Source organism: Melopsittacus undulatus, chromosome 1, assembly GCF_012275295.1.
Source record: "Melopsittacus undulatus isolate bMelUnd1 chromosome 1, bMelUnd1.mat.Z, whole genome shotgun sequence".
NCBI lineage: Eukaryota > Metazoa > Chordata > Aves > Psittaciformes > Psittaculidae > Melopsittacus > Melopsittacus undulatus.
This window is the reverse complement of record NC_047527.1, coordinates 136,610,487-136,635,335: the sequence shown is the minus strand read 5'-3', so window position 1 is coordinate 136,635,335 and position 24,849 is coordinate 136,610,487. Positions and strand designations below refer to the sequence as shown.

The 24,849-nt window shown below is 39.1% G+C and overlaps 1 protein-coding gene across 4 annotated transcripts in view; it reads right to left on the bottom strand.

Moving 5' to 3' along the window:
• Positions 1-684: 684 nt before the first annotated feature.
• SATB1 (SATB homeobox 1) overlaps positions 685-24,849 on the bottom strand; it is a 92,344-nt gene continuing 68,179 nt past the window's right edge. For 2 of the 4 annotated variants that reach the window (XM_034064013.1, XM_005144450.4), the window contains exons 10-12: positions 5,577-5,780; positions 5,020-5,115; positions 685-2,400 (exon numbers count right to left, since the gene is read on the bottom strand). In XM_034064013.1, coding sequence (XP_033919904.1) covers positions 1,918-2,400; positions 5,020-5,115; positions 5,577-5,780 — 783 coding nt within the window. In that variant the 3' untranslated portion in view covers positions 685-1,917. The remainder of the gene's footprint in view (positions 2,401-5,019; positions 5,116-5,576; positions 5,781-24,849) is intronic. The other 2 variants (XM_034064118.1, XM_034064077.1) reach the window with 2 other exon arrangements.

The following is a 24,849-nucleotide window of genomic DNA, read 5'->3' as shown; positions in this document are numbered from 1 at the left end:
CTTTCAGTCATTTTAGAAGAACTGAGCTGAATCTGAATCCTGAATTGCACGGGGTGCAAGCTATTTCCCTCCTAGGAAAAGTAGAACAACAGTGTGTGCTCCACAACTTCTAGCTGCAGACTTTTCTTTAGCCTAGACATGAGCCCTGCATAAATTCAGAGCTCACCAACTGTTATGGCTTTATCAACAACCTTATTAACAATCATGAAAAATAATCTTTCTTAGAAGGGGACCACTGTCTGCGAAGTCCATCTTTCCTATTTACTTTGTGACTATTAATGTTTTTTTTAATGCTTATACATTAGTGCAAGGAATAGTGTTAGCATAATTCTAGTGTAAAATAAAATCAGCTGTATCCATTATAAGTGCATTACTGCCAGGAACTGTAAATATGTTTATGCCTGATAGCCTTTTGACTCAATAATGTCCTGCTATCTCTGTTGGGCAGGCAAGTTTTTAAACCAAGAAAAGACAGGTTATGATTTTCATAACCAAACTGGGTTTCCTTTTGAAGTGCGTTATCTAAATTCAAATTTTAAGGAGGTCATTAAAGAAAATCTGCCTGTGATTTTAAAGGAGAACAATTGAAATGTCATCTTCAAAGTGGTGGCAAGAAGGTACAATGTGCACTAAGAACAAGTTATTCCTCCCAGATACACACATACACAGACAAACCCTGCCATATCATACCATACAAACAATTTTAATTGTGTAGTTACAGTCAATAACCACTCCTAGTCAGAACATTTCTGCATAAAGAAAATTGTGATACACTTATAAAAACAGCCAGCTGTAACAAAATAACTGGTGTTTTCATAGCAATAAACTCATAAAAAAGAAATACACCTTTATACAGAAAATTTATACAGCTGTAGCTTTAAAATTGATTGTAAACCAAAGGAAGACACATTGCAAACATCAATTATTTTCACATTAATTGCATAAGTTTCTAAGGTGATCTATTAGTTTTATTTACCTAAGCTTATTTGCATGATAGTAAAAATTGCATACAACAATAAGAGTGAAGCTTATAGTATGAATTGCTTGGATAACATAGAGCACTTTTTATAGGCAACTGTGTAAAGCACATTTTCTCTATTTAAAACTTTTAAGACACTTTGTTTTACTGCCCATCAAAATACATTTATAAATAGAAAAAAAAATCAGTATGATAACAAGAGAAGCAATATTACATTTAACGGAAACTTCCAAAAAAATTAATTACAACATGATGCTGCAGGATCTACAAATAAATAATGAGGACTAAATTGTGTTTCACATTTTCTTTTTCATTTGCTTTAAAACCATGTAACAATAAGAATGGAAAAAAAAAATACAGTGACCTTTATTTCCAAAAGAAAACAAATCTGAATTACGGCAGTGCCATATAATACAAGGCATTTGTTGGCATATGTTATCTTTAAACTGCATTCCACAGTCTATAGTTCTTTTGTAACATACAATAGTACAAGAGTAACAAACTCTTTTTATTTCATTTTTTTAAATAAATGTGAGTTTCCAAAGATCAAGTGTGGAGTGCTACAGTAATAATTAAAAAAAAAGAACAGAACAGAAACGAAAAACAGTAAATCACAAAAGTTGTAATGCTTGTCTGAAGGCTCCAGAATCAAAATCACTGGTATCATGCTTATTGGGTACACTCACAGTGTATCCAGTGAACACAAATTAATATCAAACAATCCTCAACGCTTCATCTGTTGCTGCGAAGCAGTTTGTAAAACAGAGTAAAACATCTAGTGCAGTCTGCATTATCCTTTTTTCAACTTTTGTGCAAGTTTTGGAAGATTCATTGGCCAAACAATGAATAATAAAGGTTTTTTGACAGAACGCAAGATGGAATTTTCATTTCGTTAGTAAATACCAGTGGCACTGTTGAAAGAAAATAATACTTTTAGATCAGTCTTTCAATTCAGCATTAATCTCTGTGTTCCCTTCTACCGATAACTCTTCTTCTAGTTTAACTGAAAAAAGCGTGTTTGCATTTTTGTCTTGGATGCTGTCTTCCAAATCCTTGAGCAACTCTTCTTCCTTGTACTCTGCAACATCCACCTCCAAACCAGAATTGTCCTTCAGCTTCCCATGGTGCTTGAGATAATATCGCTGGTTCTGAAAGAACTTGATAATGGTGTACTTGGGCAGGTCAAGCTGAGCGGAGAGAGTCTGGATTGCTTCTTCATCTGGATACAGGCCTACATCTTGTATGAAACTCTGTAGGATCCCTAGGGCTTCAACAGAAATCTTTGTTCGCGGTCGGGGTTTCTGACGATTTTCATCCTCAGATTCAGCTGGTGATGCTACTGTCGGTTGCCTTGGGGGTAGTCTGGGACCTGGTTGCTGCTGCTGTTGCTGCTGTTGTTGTTGCTGTTGCTGCTGCTGCTGCTGCAAGACAAAGCACAGTGATTTTTTTGTACATGTACTCTTGCTTACATGTTATGCTACCAAGAAAATTCGAGGTGTATGTGTGGGGTATTGCAAAGCTGTAAACAAAGGCTTAGTAAGTTTAAAGAACAAAACCCAAAACAAACAAACAAAAAAGATCCATTATTGCTGAACCTGAATTAAAATATGAATTAGTAACTCTGCATACCTCACAAGTGTCTGTCTGCGTGTGAGCAGAGGCGGGGATAAAGGGTCAGTGGGACAGAGAGGTGGAAGGAACACTCTGGCTTTGTCTGACTGAAAACGCCTATATGTGACATTGATGTGGATAGCTGACAGATTTTAATGAACGTGCTCCATGAGTCAAGTGCAGAGAAGGCAAAATGCTAAGTAGGTGACATAGTGTAGGATTAACTTGACCAGCTTAGCCAGAACTGTAGTGAGCGCAAAGTGAGAAAAGCGCCAGATGAGGGCAAACGAACAGGAGCTCTGCCAGCAGCAGCTGCTGCCCAAAAACAAGGGTTGCAAATCTCTAGCAATAGCTAGACTAAGGGACTGGGGGATAAGGGAGAAGGAGAGCATTTTAGCTAAGAGCGGAAATATCTCACTGGTGATCTGACCTTGGTGTGAACTGAAGTCTTGTCAAACTTGCAAACATTACAACAGAACATGTTAGCTGGAAGTGCCTAATGTCACACTGTCAAGCCCAGCCTCAGGAAGGACAAAGGGATCTGAAGGTGGGATATTTGTATTTCCCCTTGAGGCTCTGACTTCTCTTGCCTGTGGTTTCAAAGAGGGTCTGTCTTGCCTGTGTTCAAGTATCCCAACGTATATACAGAGAACAAATACATTACCTGCTTCTGTGTTTGTGCTGTGGATTATTTAGTTAATATTTATAAAGCACTAAGATGCAAAGTTCTAAATAAGTTGCACTATTATTATTAGAAGGGAACATGCTGCATTCCAAAAACTCAGGCAATAAAAATGAGCCAGTATGCACACCAGAAGAATAAGATAAAGCAAATCATGATGTAAATAATTAACAAGAGCTTAAAATGAAGTTTTGCAAGCATGGATTCAGAAACATTCTTAAAAGGTGAAGCATTGAGCCCTAGGGAAAGAAATGCTTTTCTCGTCTACCACCAGAACACAGCACACTACAAGATCATGTTTGAAATCAAAAGTAAATTTATCAGCTACTGTTTTTGTTGACAATTCTTTGCTTCACAGCACAGGAAGCACTGGTTAGCAAGATATTTTGGATCAGCAAATCTCTTGTCATATGGTACAAACCACCAGTTATTATTAAAAAACAACAGCAGCAAAACAAGCAGTTGCTATCACTACATTTAATTTCCCTTTGTGAGTCTCCCCTCAACATTTTTTTTGTGATTTGAGGGGTTTCCAACCTTGCAGTTGCAGCTCATTTGGAGATCCTAAGAAGCACAAAAATACTGTACAAATAGTATTATAAGTATTGGAGGAATTATAATTCTGCTCACTTTGCAGTGCACTTGTGGTTGCATGCACTTCGCATAGGTTTCAACACCCGGTTTAGAAGCCACTGCTTTAAGTGATGATCTTATTGTAAGATCTGACACAAATACCAGTGGAATTAGGGCTCTTGCCTCATCCCTATTCACATCCTTTCATGTTTTATGGTCTCTGAGCGGTCCCATTCAAAGCTTCAATCCCAAAGAGATTCAAGGCTACTCCCAGCACATTATATTCTTATAAGACTGAAGGCTTTGTATATACAGTTTGAAAACTTGTGTCTTAGCTACGTATTTATGCATCTACAACAACTGCCATGTAGAAGAGCAGAGACAAAACTCAGGCCCAATCTCCCAATCCTCACTCTTACAAGTCATATTAAGAGATTACAATGCAACTGCTTGTGTGAATAATATTTGCGAGATCAAACACACAACCTTCATCAACAAGGCAAGAAAATCTAAGTAAGTGGCAGAGTGGTTGAATGTTTATACTCTGCATAAGCTTCGCCTTTTATCCCTTTAAGAAGCGTTTTTATTAAAAACAATGTACATTTTCAAACAAGTGCTGCTTTATTACTCAATATAGATCTTTCTCCTTTGGCTAAATCAAACAGCAAGTTTCCAGGCTTCCACAATTATTTTAGTGCTTGATATCCTTAGGGATTGTCTTATTCAGTTTGCTTTATCTTTAATATATACTCATGTTGTTTCTGGCTGTGAGATAACTCTATCCTTCCTAGCTTTGTAAATATTTTTCTGCATAGGTAATACAAATGATACACTGGGTCTCAGCTGAGGCTGGGAAAGCATGGGGTAATATCTGCCCTTTAAGAGGGAGCAGTTAAAGGGCTGACCTCAGGTCTTTCGTGAGAAGGGATTAAAAAGTCCCCAGCTCGGAGAGGCAGCAGTCTGGCACAGCCAACCTGGGCTATGGTACTTGGCAGAACAGCCAGTGAGGCTTCCAGTTTGCACTGCCAGTGTGAGCACAGGGTGTGCTCCCCTCCAAAGGAGGGGGCACCACCAGCAACGCCCCAGAGCAGAGCATAGCTGTTTCCAAGCCCAGTGGCATGGGTCCTACATCCCTCTTCTATCTCCCTGACACAGTGCCCTTGTGCCAGCTCACCTGCGGAGCAGCACCCAGCCAAGGTCCAGCGGTCAGCAGGCCTGGTAAGAAAGCGCCTCTATGCTCTCCTTTCCCAAGGATGGTGGGAGAGGGGCTCTGAAGGAAAAACAAACAAACATTGACTCACCCCAGCCTCAACTGGGGATAAAGTGGGATGAGGAATCCTCTTCCCTTCATTCCTACCTGGTTCGAGTTGAGCTTTTGAGCAGCAGGACAACAAGGTCCTCCTGCTTTGCTGGTAAGGAGTTTGACAACCAGTGCCAAACACCCCTGCCTGTTGGTCCTGCCGCCTGTCCTGCCAGGGACAGCCTGCATGGAGGCTCACCCTGCCCCACACACAGCTGCCTCTGCACCACCGCATCCACCTAACCCAAACAAAAACCATGGGTGGTCACACACTCTCTTTTGAACTCTGGTGGTGGACAGCAGCGTGCTCTTATCTTGTACCGGGAGACCTGCATTTAGGCTGGCTGGGAGGAAAGAAACACTAATTTCCTTTGCTTCGTTTAAAGCTTTATTTACTTAACGCTCTGTGGGATTGGCCAAGGTAAACTAACCTGAATCTGTTCTGCTGGCACATGGATAATGTGGGAAGGCCTGTCACCATGGTGATGAACTGCATTGCTTTCTTGTTCATAAATGGCATCACGTTCAGGCTGAGGAAGACTGAGGAACCTTCGGATCATGGAGAGATTCTCCCAGAGGGTCCTGTTCTCTGGTGAGGGATCTTCTTTCCAACGTAACAGCTCACAAAGCCACCCCTTGAAGATAACACCAGCAAAACATTAGTTTTTTTCCTCACTTCAGGAGGGGCAAAATGAGGGTGAAACACGTACTTTAGAGGTGCTGCATTCTTTCACACTCTCCCCAGTAGGAAGGGGCTTTCACTGTACAGGCTGGGCTTAAAGCAAACACTGATACACCGAGAGGCTGCTGCTCTATCTCACAGATCCTTGCCAACTGTAAGTGTTTCAGAAAGCACCTTCCCTTTGGTCCAGCACCACAGTGTTGCTGTTTGCTTGCTTTGAAACAAACAGTTGCTGGAGGCAGAATCCCTTACATGCTTCCCACTGCAGGACAGAGGTTTCACTGTTGTCAGTCATTCTCTGTGCTATTTTCTTTTATGCAAGGATACAGCTGCCCGAGAGCACTGACCTGTGTTTTGGGAGCTGGCTGACTGTCCGCTGAGCAATTTTTAAAATCCTGGTACTACTAAAGACAAGGAAGTACTTCAAATACCTGCCTTGACTGTAGGGCTGCCTAATTCAAATCATAGCAGTAGAGGAGCTCCCTAACATCCCCTGAAAAGACAGAAATCCTTTCAATAGACAAGTAATATATTCCTGTATCTGCTACAAGTAAAGGTGCCTCTGCAGGTGAACTTATTGCAAGTGACAGATGATTATCTACTTCACGATTTTTCTTACAGACCCAGGAAAAAAACTACTCTCTCAAGTTTATGTACATAAACCATAAGGTTGGGGGGTGGGGGGAGCAAGATATACTCAAGCTTCTGATATACCCTTTATACCATTTCCATAAAGCAAGCTACCCTCTAATTCAGATGTGGTTTTGGGATACATACTACAAAGTCAGCTACAGTATCTTGTACAAGAATTGCAGTGGTTGCTAATTTGCTTCTAAAAGAGACATACAAGTTCATCTTGAAAATTTAACAACTGTTTTCTTATGTCTTCTTACAATTTGAGGATTTTTTTTCTCAACTGTGTACTGGTAGCTTTAAGAGAGGAGTGCAGACACTCCAGCTGCCACAGCAATTTTTTGGTATAATAAAATTTAAAAACAAAATATTACATATGTAAAACACGCATAGTTCCTTTCTTTTAGCTTCAAGAAAGGATCTGTTTTCAAAACTAGGTCCATGCAATTTTATTTCTTAATGCTGTGGGAAAGATAATGTGACATTTTATTGAATCAACAAATAATATAAATGTACAGAAGCTTTTAGATCCTTTTTATATATACTGGTAGTTGGAAGATGGTTTATCCAGGCTAGTTTACTAATACGTACAATAGAGACATAGATACAATACAGATGTGTATTTTCTTGAAGACATTCATATATTTAGCTAACAGTTATAAATGCAGTGTAAAAATATTGCCACAATAGAAAGAGGTGAAAGTAAACAAGCAATCTAATGCAATCATATTGTATATAAAAATATTTACTGAGGTGTGTATAAAAATTTGAAGTATACTCTTGGATATAAGTGGAAAACTGAACAAATGACATAGGAGAAAATGCCCCCGAGAAACAGAAATAATCAAAATGACAAATATTAGAGAGATGGTGGCAACAGAGCAGAGAAAGCAAAAATTTAAATGGGACCAAAATCTATCAGGTGCTCACCAGGTGTGTGAGAGTAGTGGCAGCAGAAGGGTTCCTCTGCACCCCATTCCTGGACCACATGGTAAGAGTGGATGCTGGGTACTACCCCAGGGTTTAGCAAGCTGACTGGGAAATGTGGCCAAATGCCTTCAAATAGAGCACCTAATATATAGCCTGTCCCAGCTGGAACCGAGTGGCATGTTTTTAAAACAGAAGCGAAGGTCTGGGGATTCTCTCTCCCCACTGTAAGGCACCCTGCTAACAAGTTAATGCACAACTCCCTGTGACCCTAACAAAATCAACTTGTTGCTCACAGTTCTCTGCCTACCTTGCCTCCATGGGTATACGTGCTGCGTTATGCTCAACAGCAGTATTAGTTTTCTGCAGTGAGTTAAAATTGATGCAGTCAGATAACATGGGTATTTTGTTGGGGCCAGAAGAGAGAAGATGATGTAGGGAAACAAATCTAGATATTTTAATTGAAATGCAGGTCTTATTTTAGTTAAAAGCAAACAAAACCCTCAAACAAAACAAGAACAAAAAAACCCCACACCTCCCCCCCAGAAAAAACCCAAACAACTCCCCAAAACCAAACAAGCAAACAAACAAAAAACACACCTTCCCCCCAAAAAAACAAAACAAAACCCAACAACACAGGCACTGAAATAATCAGCTCATCCTGAAGCATAAAAATTGCCCTTTAGTTGTCTGGAGTTTGCACTGTTTCACATTGGAACTGTCGGCTTTCTTTCTACTGATGGTGAAAAAGGGGGCAGAGCTGACTATAGTGAGAGTCTGGTGAAAGTAAAAAAAAAGACATCACGTCCCCTTCCACGGCACCTATTCAGACACACACTGGAAAAGAAACTGCACAATGCATTTAGAAGGTGCACATATTTTGCCTGCTGTTCATGTGAACCACAGATATTTTTTTGGGAAGAAAAGATGATTGAAACTGTTTGTAAATGCCCAGTCACAGAAACAGTTCTTAAGCAATCACATTTTGTGTTGATTAAACATATTTCACAATAATTTTGTTAACTAAGAAATTCCTTCTCTGTCTTTTCTGTTGCTACATTTACTAGATCAGACCTTATTTTTATTAATTACTGATAGCTAACATTCTATTTCCAGTATTTTTCTATCAACTTTTACCCTGAAATAATACTTCTAATTCCTTGCGTAAAAATGATTTGACGAATTGTAACCTGAAGCTATCTCTGCTAGCCTTTCATGGAAGCAGTGATTTTGAGATAGTGAAATCAGATGCCTCTGACACGGTACACAGAATAAGCTGATATTGTACCAAAATGTCTTTTCCAGAGGGTTCATCACATTTTTAAAGAAGTAGACATACTCTTATGAAACACATGATGGGCCACATGGAAACAACCAACTGGATTCTTCTAAAATTACAAAGATATAAACAGTTCTTTTGTCTTCATGGTATTTCTGAAAATGCTTATGAAAGTTGATCTCACAAATATTCTCAGAACAGACAGCGAATGGGCAGTAACAGGCTGCAGGGCTTTACTTTGTTAAGACTAAAAGCTTTGTACCAATATGCTTTGTTTTGGCTCAAATTAATCCCAAACCCCCATAAGTATTTCGTTTAGTTTCAGGTTCAGAATTCTGACATAAAGCTCTTTTGTCGAAGTCAGCTAAATGAGAATGCATGAAATGCTTTTATAAATTTTAAGAAATGTAATCACACAGATTTTTCTAATGGTGAATTTTAAGTTCTGTAAAATTTTTAAGTTTTGTTTTGTTTCCATTTGACCCAATGAAGTCTAAACTGCTGTAGTTCACGCAGTTCAATTGACAAGTGAATGTAACGGGGGCTGATTTTTCTCTTCCGATACTCATTTAAGGCTAAGGCAATTTGTCTAGTTCAAATAATTTATTTTGAAGGAGGGCTTGGGGTTTCGGTTTGTTTGTTTTCTTGACAGTCTTAGAGAGGAAGTGGAAAGGACCACCACAAAATAATAAGGAAACCTTTGTAACTCAGATTAAATCACAACCTGTTTATACAGCACATATAGTGCACCACCAAAAAAAAAAAAAAGCCTTAAAATAATTAAGCAGATATATCTGTGCAGTAAGGCAAACCCCCCAAAACTCTGCAATGACATTGGGAACAACCTTGATTTTAAAACAGAGTAAATTTGCCAGGCAACATTACACTGAATATAAAGAGAGTACAAAGCAAAATATAAACATTAGCCACATGTAAATATGTTTGGAGAACTTTCAGGATGTTACTACTTTTCAAACTGACAAAGTTTAATTTGACACCTTCTGTTCTAAAACCTTTGTTTCTATTCAAAATCACGCCTTTAGCTGCTATCAATCACTATGCTCTCCCTATTACTTAAAATACTGGCATAGGCCCTGGATAAGCTGAAAATGCCATGCAGATGAATTCTGAGATAATATGTTCAAACCTGTTATATACAACACAAATCCTGTAAAGTTATGTATTGTAAACCTACATTTATTGGGAACTAAAAGTCTTAAATCCATCTGCTACAAAGAAAATACTGTTATGCACTTTCAAGTAACCAAGTACCATCTGCAAAGGTCTTGCTACAGTAAGCAAGTAAATGGTGAAAAAAAAAAAGATGCTAAACCTAAGATATTTAAAATAAATAAGAGTCTTCTGTCTGGTTTTCTGATAGGGATTTAGTAAAGAAACATAAGACAGTAGGAGAAAAAAACCTGTGAAAGCCGAACTGCCAAGCTATTGCTGGAAAAGCGCAAAGAGGATAACTGCCAAACATTAGACTCTGCAAGGCCCATGAGCATGCTTATTTTAAAGAAAGCATCTATGATTTTTATCTGTGCACCCAAATGCTATTTTATTCAGCCTGACCTGTGCTGTGTTTAAATAAAATCTTCTGCTCTTTCACATAGAGTTTCTAACAAATTATTCCTGCATTCTGCTATCTTTCTTATTAAAAGAAAAAAAGAAAAAGATTTTAAATCTGCACTTAAGGTGTAAATACCCTAAGTAGATCAAAAAGAGTAGCATTACAATAATGAAAAATATTTTCTGGGCAAAGCTTTCTGAATCAGCAACAAACACATATAGTCTGTGAAGAAAGGGCTTCAAGGTAGAGCATCTAAACTCTTTTAATTTGATGAATTCATTATAGTGATAAAAATTTGCTAACTCATTAATATTTCTTCCAGAATAACTAACAAAGACTCCTCATTTTTTAGAAGAGCTGCAATTTGCCTAAAAAGGCAAAACATTTTAGAGTATAGCTGCTAAGACATGAACAGTTTTTCCTCGGTATAGTATATCTAAGATTATTTTGTATCATTCTCTTGGGCATATAGCATAATAAAAATATATGGTGTTAAAAGAAAGCAGTCTAAATAGGGCGATATTTGATACAAACATTTTAGCAGAAAGTGTGAATGCATTTGAGCATCTACTGCGAACAAAGAGTAAGTACATAATCCATTAAACAGTACTTCTAGCTCAAAAAAAATTGAGCATTGTAGACTAAACTAAAGTAGGCATTTTGAATGAGCACATTTTCAGCAACTAACTATAAAGCTAGCAATTTATCATTCAGCAAATAATTTTCTACTTTTAAAAGAATCTGTAAGTGTTACTTATGCTAATGAAGACTGTTTTTAATCTGCCCACAAACATGCTAGTAGAGGGCAATTTTTTTTATTTACAATGCTGAAGGCACTCCAGTTTATAGAATACAGATATGAAATTACACTTGGTAAAATGGGCTCTTAATTGTCTGAGCAACCCAAATCCTTCACCTTTAGCACAAAAGCTTATAGACAAAACAAAGGAAAAGAACTCGTGGACTAAACTTTAAATATTGGCTAAACTTTAAATATTGATTTTTTTCCCTTCAAAAGCCATCCAACTTGCTTTACAAATGTCATTATTATTCCAAATGCTTGCATTCATCATAGATATTTCCATTTCTTTTCAAAATAGAATCCATGTATAGAAAAGAAGAAAAAAGACTGACATCACCCCTACTGTATATGTGTATAGTCTTAGTCTTTAGTATTAAACTTGCAAGCTGCTCATTGCACAGAAAGGTTGCTTTTGGAAAAGTCATAATACTTTGAATGAGATACATAATGGTAGCAAAGGAGTACTGAAAGCATTTTAAATTATTTACTAGGTTAAAAGGGTGAAATGGTACTTTAAATACATCAAATTTCATCATCTGGGCCATTTTTTGGTGGCAAAGTGGTATTGATCTTTCCAAATGCTTAAAATTAACTATTTCCAGAAGGTCATTATTTGATTAAAGGCATTAAAGTTGAGGGCAAGAAATGATGCACTTTGTCTTCTTTCCCATTCAAATAATTGTGTAATTTAATCAGAACTATCCCTTCATGTCCTGTAATAAAAATGTTTGTCTTAAGATATTGTTCTTTACCTAACATATTAACCTTTAAATGTTATGAAGTTCTTAAGAATAATCTCTGCTTAGAGAAGATTCTTCCATAATGCAATGAAAGGATCTCCAGCATTTAAATTGATAAGGCCAAATTTCCCCTGCACATTGATTGGAAAACGCATTAAACCCTTCAACTGAGGTTTCTCACAGTGTTCAACAGGATCGAAAATTCAGGGAGCTCTGAATCAGTAAGCATACGGCATTAAGAAGCAAAATAATCAAACGTCACTTCAGCACAAACAAATGTGACAAATAAGTAATGATGGACATTGCTTTAATTTATATGGAAAAATGCTGTTTGTGTTACATTGTACTATCTGGAAAAGTACAGCAGGAAAGAACACACAGGATAAGAACAGAGCATTTCATTCAAAATTTATTTTCTGGCTGAGATTACTTAAAGCTGACTTCTTTCTGGGTGCAATACCTGTGGGTTCAGACACAAAAACAAGCCTAGATGACAACAGTGGTCCCTTTTAGCCTTCAAGTTCTTGAATTCCCTGACTGCAACAAAATTTATTCTGACTGCCGGTTTCTCTTTTCTAAAATGCAGAAATTGTCCCGGTTATCTCCTGTGCAGAACTGAACAGTCCTAAATGCTACATGGAAGAACTGAAGCCTGTTAAAAGAAAGGCTACTGAATACTTTTCTAATGTTTTACAAAAAGTAATACTCTACTAATCTAGACTTAGTAGGTTTTGATACTGATAAACACATTTGTTACTGAAAATCCTTTCAGTTTAGATGGTATTTTGAAATAATTTCAAACACCAACTTCTGTGAGGCACATTCTTTTGAGCCATTTAAAAAAATGCTGTGAATGCTCAATACTTGGATTTTTCTCATAAAACTGTGTTCCTTTAATTCAAGAAGCAAAAGCTCATTTTCAGCCTGTTCCAGGAGACCAGTAGAAATAATAGAATATGAATGCCTCTTCTTGAGATGCGGCCTTAAGTGATAATAAATGTCCCCCAAAAGACAGTTGCTTTAGTATTTTATTTACACTAATCAGCCTTAAGATTCAGACTTTGCCTTTGAGCATTTCCCTAAATCAGAGAAAGTTTGAAACCTGAAGCTGTCCTTTATCTTCAGATATTTCTGGTTTATCTATTTTACTGGCTTTCATTACTAAAACATTGAAAGGGGAAGCCAGATGTGAATTTTAAATAAATCTGTATCTGCCATCATAATAGATGAGATTTAGCAAAACAAACAAACTGAAAACCCCACAACCTCATAGGGCTTTTCAGAAGAAAGGTAAACTTCAATAGCAGGAAAAAATTCCTTTGAAGAATACTGAAGCAGATTATGCCATTTCCTTAAATGTCTTATCCAACCTATTATTTAGTTACACCATCTGTCTGGTTGTTACCTCCACCTCTTCTTTATGAAAGTGCAATGACCAAACAGCTAGCAGTAATACTGACTGCATTTCACCACAACATTTTGGTGCTATCTGGGGGGAAAAGGATTCCTAACATCTCTTTTTCCCTCTGTCTTTCCTCCTCCCTAGCTGCAGCACTTAAACATTAAATATATATTTCTAGTCTTGTAAATATCCGAACAGGAAAAGGAAACTTGCTAAAACAACCTCTAAGATTCAACAAGCAAACAAGTACAGAAACAAAATGACCTGGAGAGCTGTGGCCCTGCTTCCACAGTCTTGTCTATCATACTGGACCCCTCCTTCTAGCCGGAGCCACAGTGAGCAGCCAAGAGCCAGTGATACCAAAATCTTGTCAGATTAAGGTCTGAGACTGTATCAAACCTGGTGTGTATGTTGCTTGCGTGTGAGCACCTGAGACATACCGCCAGCTCATAGAAAGAAAAAACCCTAAAATATAACTCTAAAACTGACTGAAAACGTAAGTATCATTGCTTTTTTAAGTTAAGTAGAGAGGGAGCTGAGTAATCTGAATGAAGGGCTTCTCCCAAGCTTGGTTTCTCTGCTCTCAGCCTCCTCCACCTTTCCTTTTCCTTGTTCAAATGTATTTTTTTACAGTATTGCCTTCAATTGCCTAGCGATGATAGATAGGCACAAGCCCTAATCAGAAACATAACATGCATGCCTTTGAAATCTTACATAAAATGCAACTGCATTCATATGTAAAATGAAGGGAAAAAAAGTTAACAGATGCAAAAATCAGTGGGTGAAGCTTTATTCTGCCTTCCTCTACTCCAGATCCTTCCTCTTTCACACACAATTCAATTGGCATTGTAACCATAAGACAATGTGTGACAAAAATGGACTTACCAATAAAAAATAATCTAAACAAAAAAATCCAACTGCTAATTATTACGTAAGTCAGTCTTAGTCTGGTACATTACTTTTTATAGTACAGGCATATAAAATGGGTCAGTGGGTTTCACAGAGGGTGACCAGTAATATATAGCCCTTTATCTTCTGTTTAAGTAGAGAGAAGTACTGATTTCACTGCAATACTGATGCTTCCCTTGAAAGTAAATACAACCCTAAATCTAACCACGACCCTTAATAGCCCATATTTATTTATTCTTAAACATGCAATCAATTTTTGTATGGCAGCTATATCTGCAGTTTAGTTAAGAGTCTTTAATAGAAAGAGCCTGGCAATTTTAAAAATCTTTTTTACTACTATCAATTTACAAGTGAACGGCAAATGTTTATTATTACGTTGCTTACAGAGATTTAACATTTCCCTTGGGGAAAGACCTCCAGTAAAAAGGCCATAGGCTGAAGTGTCACTTCCATAATTCCTTATACATCTGTATATCACATTGTTGGATTTTCTTAAGATTATAATTTTCCAGAAGGAGTAATTTAAATCCATGGCTTCTTGTCACATGTTTTTTCTTTCCAGGATTCGTTTTGGATCGGGGGAAGATCTACCACACACTGAGGAATCACAGGCTCACAGATATTTGGACTTCATCGTAAATTCAGTTCAGCTGACAAGATGTTCCAATAAGCGACATCATTTGAAAGCATACACAGCTCAAATCTACTCTTAGACATCCTTTCACATTTTTATGGCCTAACTAAACGTTTTCATGTAAATTTGAATTAGACATTTAAATATTCTGAGCAAAATTTCTTTTAACTTGTCTCTTGCAGTTCAGCTGGCTTCTCTGGCTCTCAGTTTTGTAGTGAAGAATGCTTAATGCTCTGATAATGCCAAGGGTGAGTGGAGTCTTAAGGAAACTGAAAAGAAACTTTTCCCTGACTTTCCTCCAGATCTTGTTAATCACAGAAACAGTCAGAAAAATTAATAACACCCATTACCTCCACGCAGTGAAAAAAAAAATCTTTAAAATCCACATCTGTGAAAGACAGACACCTCCCAGCAAATGAGAAGGAAGCAGCCACAAGCTTATATCTCACCCATGGAAAGATAATGGAAGTGAAGTCCTCAGAAAGCTAGAATAGCCTTACTTGAAGCATGCTTGCTTGGGGCATAGACTTAAAAGAATAGGATAGCTGGATCAAAAGGGAAGCTGGAGAGATCAAATTTCCCCCTCCTGGGTAGGAACCAACACAAGGGTTTTCCCAAGTAGTCTGACATCAGGATGAGGACAAGAGCAGCTATGAGGGAAAAGCTCCTAGGTAGAGCAGCTCTTAGCCTTAGACTTTCCCTCACCGGCCAAGGAAAGTGCCAGCCAAGCCGAGATCCAGCTGTATTTTCAAGCCAAAGCTTCTGCCCTTAAATCAAGCACTGCATGGAGCAGGCACATATTTTCCTGTCCTGATCCCTCTGTCCCCTTCTCCCAGTGAAAAGGATCAGCCTCTTTATTTAATAATGAGAGAGTCTTAATTACTAACAGAACATGATTTATCAGAGGTGAAGCAAACCGGCTGCCCAAATCAAAAATAAAGAGAATCTCACTTAAGCCCTTCATAGCTTAAATGAATAAAATAACTGGTTTTATATAAACATTGTAAAGTTCTGGAACCTGTAGAGCTTTGGCTTGTGTGTTACATATACTAGAGATGCTAAACACTGAGGCTCAGCAAAATACCTAGTCACCTAAGTAAACCCACAGACTTAAGTCATACATTTGCAAATCTTGCTCAGTTGGGGTCCAAAACTTCAATGAATTTGCAAAGGACCATTCAACATATTTAGTTCACAAAGATCCTGAAAACTGTTTTCGTATGCTTCTCAAATGCCATCCTGAAGTAAGAGAACATGACACTGCACAGGAATAAAACTGAGATGAACACTGAATAACAATGTGTTTTCAGATAAAATTTGGCAGATTTGGAATTAGATAAATATTTGCAAGTTGGAATTTTCCCCACTTAGCTAGCTGTATGCTTGCCCTAGCCTGATCATATATGCCAACAGCTTGGGGTAATTCCTAACCAAAAATCGAAAGTTTGACTTAGGGGTGAAATTGGAAGAAAATAAAAAAATGAGAGACAGTGAGAAATTATTTGGGAACAGTGAAATTTTCTGGGAACAGTGAAATTTAAAAATTACCTAGAACAAAACATTGTCTCCTTCATCACTTGCACCTAGAGATCTTGTAACATTCTTTCAGGTGTAGTGTGTTTTGAATTACCAGTTTAACATGAAGGGAGAAAACACACATCTATTATTGCTCACTCTTTCCTTTGGCCAACAACCCTTCACCTGAACTGTAATCGATCATTCCTTTAACAAACCTCTTCTTGGACCATTACTGTGTATTTGTGTTTACATAAGATGCCTTTATCCTTTGCAGCATCGTGTTTAGCAGCTTGTGTTTTTTTCTGGATGAGTTTTACCCTGTCATTTCCTGTTTAGTTACGGGTTGAGCTCGCTTTTGTTTTCTGCGCTGTTTACTTGGTACCCTGCTTCCCCCACTGCCGGGAACCACGGGCTGCTCGCTAACTCCTCAGCCTCCTCCTCAGCTCTGCCACTACAGCTTTGTTTTCATTTCCATACATCATTAACTCTCGTACAGCTCACTCAAACTTCACCTCCTCCTTTTTCTTTTTTTTAAGTGCTTTAGTTTCTTTATGTTAAAATACTGATAGGCTGCATCTTCAAAAGCCCCCTGCCTGAATCAGTGATCTTCCCACAGCAGGCACGAGCATCCTGAGAAATCAACAACACAGCTCTTCGCCTAGCTAAATCTGTGTCACCATGTGGGGAAAGGAACGATGTTTCACCCATGAAGCGGTAGCACTGGCAACCAGCCCTCAGCTCCTCACCCCCCCAGCAAACCCAGGAGCCTGGGGTGCCCATTCTGTGCCCCAAGCACAAGAGGATACTTGTACAAAGTGACTGTGTGAGGGGATGATGTACCTGTGATATGACTCTTGCACGCAGAGCCAGCAGTAGGGCACGAGAAAGAGGCAGATGGAGTGAGAGTGAATGGTGAGGGTGTATATGGCAGAGGAACAGGGTGGTAGAAGTCAGAGGAGAGCTAAGAGGAGAGCTGTAATGAGAGGAATTACTGAGGATGGTGAGAGGAAAACAAAACAGAAGGTGAGCATACAAGAAAGCAGGAAGAGAGATTAAGAAAATCCATCCTGCCAGAAACAGCACCTCTTGTCATGCAGACAGCAGGTGCTGCTTAGGGAAGAGCTGATTCACGCATCTGGAGCGTAGGAACTGAAATACCTCTACCTAAGAATGAGAAACTAAAAATAAAAGACTCAAAGGAGGTGGGAGAGGGTACCATGCTTTTTTCCTTTCAGCAATCTAGTGCTTCCTAACTACACCTTTCTTGTATAGTTTTGTGAAGAAATGAGAGCTGGATTTCTGGACCCTCACAAGAATTGTGACCGTTCATTTCAGCATTATCTCTTCCAATGCAAGCCCTTCCTGCCCTCCTCTTTGCCCTACTCAAGACTCATTTTCAAGACATCTGCAGCCATAGCACCTCCAGCATGAGATTTCCCCTGTGCTTGGGGTCTGCACAGACCCAGGGGCCTCAGTAATGGAGGTGGCACTGCTGGGAAGCAAGGGATGCTGACTGCACACCTAACGCTGACCTACTCCAGCTCAGCTCTGGAGGACTCGTAATGCAGCCTGAAACTGCTGGCCAAGTGGTACAAGCATGGGTCTTTAATCCACTCTGCAGCAGTCTTGAGGGACACCAATGTAGCCAAATTGTCTGCTACAGGCAGTGCCTTCAATGGCTTTCAGAAACTATCCTGCTCACCCTCTTCTGACTGACTTTAAACAGAGTCTTAGCTCCAGTCTCCTCCACTTTCAAAATTGCCACTGCATCACAAATCACTGGCAATGAGCACTCTTAGTAAAGCTACATTTTTTTTAAAGCCTCTCCTGAAAGCCTTATTACAGATTAGATTCGATGAATTTCTATCAGATGCACTGGACCACTCCTCTTGCCTGACAATACCTGCAACAGCTTCTGGGGAATCTGATCAGTTCCATTCTGCACACTTACATGTTTTTTTTGTCCTTGCTGCAAGAATTGTTTTAGAATCTTATAATCAAAACTTTGTATCAAAATTGCATTAATTTTGTCTCTGTGTAGGAAAAGTAGCCAACAGTGATCTACTAAAAGACAGTTTAAAAAACCCCCAAAACAACTTAATATTGAAGGCTGGTTAGTTAGGGGAAGGTGAACAATTTAACCGAAAAAAAAAAAAAATTATAAAAAACCAAAACAATTTAGAGACTTCATTTAGTTTCCTAAGAGCTAATCTGAATCTGTTCATATAAGAAATACTGGAATGTTTCAATAAAAAAAGACACAGAATTTTTGCCAAAATTCTAGACACTTTGAGGATTCTTTTTTAAAATGAATCTTTTCCCAAAGGAAAATGAATGGGGGGGGAAAATTTTATCAGAGAAAAAAAAATCCTGGCGAAAAACTTGGCAGAAAATTTTGTTTCTACTAAATTTAGGCAGCAGTGAAGGCTACATTTTTTGGTTAGAAGCTCTTCTTACAGCAAGGTGTTTGCTGGCACGTTATTTTAAAAAGCCAGCACAGTAGGATGACTTCTTTAATAAGTGGGCATAAAACCCAGAGATTAGAAAGTCTCAGAGCGAAACACAAAACCCCCTGCGTGGTATCTGATTTCTTTGCCAAAGCAAGGAAGGGTTTTAATAAAGGTCATGGAGAAATAATCTCCGAAGACGGCAGTCTCTTCCCCCTATATGTTTACTCTTTTATTTCACTCCTTTACAGTGAAAGCAGACCTTAACACACACACACAGACACACACACACACACACACAGACACACACACAAAAGGAAACAACAACCAAAGAGGAGGGGGAAAAAAAAAAAGGAGCCTGAAATTTTAGTTACACCACATGTGGTTTTCATTTGTGAAAAATGAACAAGCTGTTTGTGGTTAAACTGTCTAATCTGCTGTTATCAATCTAGCGCTGCATTCAAGATTTACAGGATACATCAGCTTCTGTGCCACATTAGCTGTAAAAGGGAGAGGGGGTGGGAGGAAAAAGGAGGAGGAGAGAGTTTATCCTGAGGAATAATATTTCCAATGCAGCCACACTCACACTACATCTGGTTGTGCTGGTAGCGGCAGTTAAATTGAAATATTTCACAGCGTGTGTCAGAAACATGCAGAATGGTAATTATGACAGATCTGATTAAGCCTGAGTGCCACTAGCTCCCTGGCCAGCTCCGGTTGTGCAGGTGTGACCTTGTGCGTGCCTGCGTGTGTAAATAAAATTAATTACAAGCGAGAGGGCGAAGGCTTCGGTGACATCACAAAGCGGAGAAACTCCCAAGGGGGAGACCTAATGGAATATTTTCCCTCAGTCTAATAATACAGTTCATATTGACTTGAGGTAATTAGTGGGATCATTAAAGCAGTTTTCCCGGCGTATTTGGCTGCCTGATCAGATTAGTGAAAATGTTCTTCAGAACAAGCCCTGTGTGGTCTGCCAGAGAAGGAGGAAATAAAAAGCAACAAAGCATATTTTGGAATGATAAGCAGTGCTGGACTTTTTGCACGGCATTTTGCAGAGCCGGTCTCAGGAGCTGGGGTGCCCAAGTCTCCTGACCAGTCACATCTTTCATCCTGGGCACACGTGCTCCTGTGGCATGGCATCTAAGACTTTTTAGATTTGTTCCCCTAGCCTTCAGAACTACACCCTCACTGCTTACAAAAATCAGATAAAAGCCTTGTGGAGCTGCTAGCCTCCAAAGAACTACATTAAGATAACTGGGGGAAGGAAGAAGAATAAATACATGCTCAGATCCCCCCTGCCTATCCCCCAAAAGCTAGCAGAAGATTGAAGGCACCAGTTTGAGAATTAGTACTGGTTTCTTTTCTTAACAAGCTTACCCCAGAAAAAAAAGAGAGAGAAAAAAGAAAAAGTTTAACTATGATATAAAGTCTTCCACAGTAACAGAACACAGAGCCCTAATCAAGAAATGGACCATTTGTTTAAAAACAGTCTATTGAGCATGCTCTACCTTGCAAATGGAATATGCCAAGCTCTGTCACAGATGGCAAGCTTTGACAGTTCCCATCCGTAGCGTCGATACTCGACAGTTCAGCACAAGATCAGTGACATTCTGTCTCATTAGAGCCACGCTAATTATCACAGCTAGTTTCAGGGGAAACCATGTGTTGCAATGGTCAATTTGAAGGAGTCTGTGCATCAACAAACTGGTAATAAGGATCAGACACCTTATTATATGACAGCATGCTGCCTATGATCTGATTTACTGAATCAGAGGTACTGAGGCAACACTGAAGCCTGATGGGTTATGGAATCGCGTGTACACAATGCGTATCTGAAATATGCTTTAAAAATAAAAGGGAGCTATATAGAAACAATACAAATAAAATTTTCAAAACAGTGAAGTTATAATGAGGACTTCTTTCATTTGTCATTAAGACATGCAGAGATGTTCAAGATCTTGTCAGCCAGTTTTATCTTTAATCAAATCATATAAGATAAATAATTCAAAATGAAAACTGTGAAATTATGGATTATGCTAAATTACAATTCATTCCATACTCTGATTTTTCAGTTTCAATAACATGTACCAAACATTCCTTATGTTGTGCCGTCTTGCTGCTTTAACAGAATTTCATATTTTGTAAAGAGCTTCCTCTACTTGGCTCTCTTTTTTCATTTGTACATTTAATGACTTCAACTTGTACTTCTAGCTTCTCCCACACATCCGTGCTCCTTCCACCAGATAAAAATCAGCCAAGAGCCCCCTTTTGCTGTTTCTGGCCACCTGCAGGGCCACATCCTGCCAGGTGCTCAGCGATGCCAGCCCCAGTGCCTCCCAGGGAGGTGCTGCAGGCTGAAGCTGTGGCAGCATTAAGCATTAACTCCTGACCAACGCAGGGCAGGTGTGCACCACATCCCTCCAGGGAAGCTCTCCTTAGGGCTCAAATATACAGTATTTCTTAAGGCTGCTACCCGTTCTTTAAACGGCCTCAATGGGGATTGTAAGCAGCTTCCGAACAGCTCACACTGCCACCTGCCAGCCTGGGGACCTCTAGCTGGACCCCACATGGAAAGCAGGCTCCGGAAACACACTTTTTCATCAGTGTGTCAACAAATCCAGCCTTTGCCTTATGTGTTGAAAGGGCTGCATGGCCCCAAGGAGCTGTCTGAAGAGGTCAACGTAATCCTCTTACCAGATAAGTAATTTTGATTCTGTACCTTTTCCTTTGGCTTGAACCATTTCAAGTTTTAATGCTTCCCCTCCCCCCCCCCATGCAGATTTCCATGGGCAATTGCACATTTATATGAATCACCTTGGAGATTTTAAGGAGGTTCCTCTTCAATGCATCTTTGTTTACTTTTTACTAGTGGGAACCCAAGACTCACTGAAGTCAACCCTCTCCACCAAGGTCATGCCAATAATGTGAGATACGGCCAGAATCAGTGCTGGCCCTTCTCCAGGTCTAGCCAGGCTGAGTGATGAGTGAGTTAACTGAACTCAATTTTTTTATACCCTTTCTCTGAGAACTGATTAAAAAAAGAAAATCCTGAGGAAACTTTCTGAGGTTTTAACCTTTACTACTGAGATGTTGTAAAAAAAGATGAGGACATGGGGCAGAAGAAGCACCTCTTTAAGCATTCATTTTGTTCCCACAACAGAAACCCGAAAACCTCCTTCCCTCTGACCTGGGTAAGACAGAACATACTATGACTCTGCAACATGGTATTCTGTGGAAGAAACAAATCAGCTCTATCTGCCAAGTTTCACAGTTTCACTGAATGACATGTCGCTTTATGGGGCAATTCTTGATCGCGCGCAGAAGCCCATCTTGCTTTCTCAGTTCACACTCCTCCTCTCCAATCCCTGCTGACACCCGATCCCATCCCGATTCCTGTTGCTCACGGCACCTCTTCAGCTGCCAGAGCAATCACCCAAGGGTAGCAGAGCAGGGAGGAAAACAGAACAAAATAGTAAAATAGAATAAATGGAAGCTGTTGTTTGGTGCACTTCTGCAGCAAGTGCTTTCTAACCACTGTATCTCACCTTCCCATGAGGAAAAGGGATTTATTTCCAGGTGGACCAGTGAAAAAAAGGCAGACATCAGAGCAGGATTTGTTTCCACCTCGCGTCTCCCTGTGCAGTATTCCTCCCTGCTCTACAGAGAATTCACTGTATGCCAAGGCGGGGGGGGGGGGGGGGGGGGGGGGGGGGGGGGGAGGGGGGAGGGGTGGGGGAAGAAGGTTTTTAAGCCAAGATTTAAACCCAGGAAGTGACTCAGCTGCTCTGAGGGAGACAAAGGCAGGAGAGGACCCGACAGAGACACAGGGTGATGGGAAAGGACTGAGCACACTTCTGCTCCCTAGGCTGGACCCTGCTGGGGCAGCCTGAGGTCCAGTGCCCCGAGGAAACAGCTTTGGAAATAAATTTCAAGATCTCCCTCTTAAAGCCACATTGTTACCAGAGGGTTACTCTTGGTGATAAAAAGGTTTCTTTTCCCCCAGCTGGAAAATAGTTGAATAGATTGTTCTATATCTGCGGTAATGGCATGTTACATCTTCGTGCCAGATCCACAATACCGTGCTTGTTCAGTGTGGGAAGCTGTTTAAAAATGACTTTCCTATTAGAGTATATAGCTTAGTCTCTAGATGGAAAAAGCCAGATCAAAGATATAGCATTTATAAAACTGCTGGTTAAAAAGATAAAAAGTGAGATAACAGACATCAATTTTTCACTATAAATCTCTGGGTTTACTACAACATTAAAATTTCCAGTAAAAGCAGGGTTTTATATACCTGAACTCTAATGGCCTATTCTGAAAATATTTATGTCAGGAAAAGCATGGTATTTGCATGCCAAAAGCAATTTAGTGCCAATATTTAGCATTCCCTTCCCATTTAACTCCTTCCCTTCTACACAGAATGTTAGATGCTCTGCTTAACGCCTACCTGGTGCGCCTCTGCACACAGCCTTTGGAGGAGGACACTCCATGTGCACACTAAGGCGAAAAGTCAAATACTTCTAATAAAATACCACTGTACAAAATACTTGCCTGATGGCTTAGGATGGAGTCCCTGGCATGGACTGAACCAATGATTTTACCTCTATGTCTTGCATGCAAAACAACTCATTTCCAAGGGGCTAACTGCCTAACCAAAGTGAAAGATGCGGGTAGAAGGACAGGAAATTGGGCAACACAACACAACAGCTCAAAGTAATGGGTCAGAACTCTCCGTAATAGGATGAAGTTTCTGGATGTATGTGTAGTACTCCACTAGGTTTATTCTAAAACTAAAACTGGAGCACAGTTTTGTGAGAGGTAAGTGTCTCACCTTCAACATACAGGCATTTTTATTCAGTGAGAAGGGAGGGCATTTTTTCATGTAGCCAGCCACACTCAGCAAGTAACAGGATTGATGCTGCAAAAAAGCACTGACTTTACCTATTTATTCTACTATAAACTCATTTAGGTATAAGAATGCAGGCTAATGTCCTTATACTGTAACATACGGGACTCTTGGAATATCAAAGTTTATATTACTTCAGTTTTTGCAAACTGTAATTTTCTAAATTTAAGAAAGCTTGAGCAACATATTCTATGACTCTATGATTTTCAGAAAAGTTTTGCTTTCTTCCCAGCTTCATACTAGCATGCGTAGGCCCCAGCTTTTCAGGATAAGCCGTTAACATAAATGTAACTTATCAAAACACAGCAAACGTACAGAAACACTAGAAGTCTCTACTTGCTTCATCTCTCTGGGCTTTTAGGTTTGAGGGTTTTTTGTTTGTTTGTTTGTTTGTCTGTTTTTATGGAATAAAATTGGATCTCAGCATCTGTCACCATCAAGAAAAAACGCTAATTCCTGGCTCCCACATGAAAACATTGTAACCAATGCACAGTTACTGAACCATGATGCCTTAATGATCATTACACAAATCAACTTTTTTTGTTTGAAATAACAAAATTAAGAATGTGCTTTTATAATTACTTGAATCAGGCTGTCAGGTTATAAATTTAATAAACCCCCAATATGATTAAACTGTACAAGTAATGTGTACCACACAAATCTATGTGTGGATTCTTTTCATTTTGACTTACTCAGGTGTGCTGATTCAGTTTTAGTAAACAATGCTGTTAGTTTTGCCATTCTGCCACAAAAAATCTACAACCTGGGAGCAGACACAAAGCATTTGGTAAACCCTTCTTTTTTTGCACGCATTTTTCTAAAGCTCTCTTTTCAACATAATCTAAGAAAAAAATATGCAGACCTATTAGGCAGTCAACTTGCAATAAAAACGTAAGGTTTTAAATACTGACATTAGTTTTTTGTCAATTATAGTTCTAAAACTCCCCAAAGATACAATGTATTCAAGCAATCTGAATGACAATATCTTCCTTAGCTCCTCAGTAGAACCATAGTAACTTTTAAAGTATATATTTTGAATTTAAAATAATTTTAATTTATGCTGCAGATAATATATTGATCCTTAAAAACATAGAAACTTTAAAAATATACAGAATGCATACATCCTTATATGGGAAAAGAATTCAACATCTGAAGGAATATTCTAGCTGAGTCCCCAGTCTTGTTCCAAAGACATCCCTTTTCTTTGGGAAAGCCAATGGCAAAGAGTGCCATGAAACTGTAAGTACGC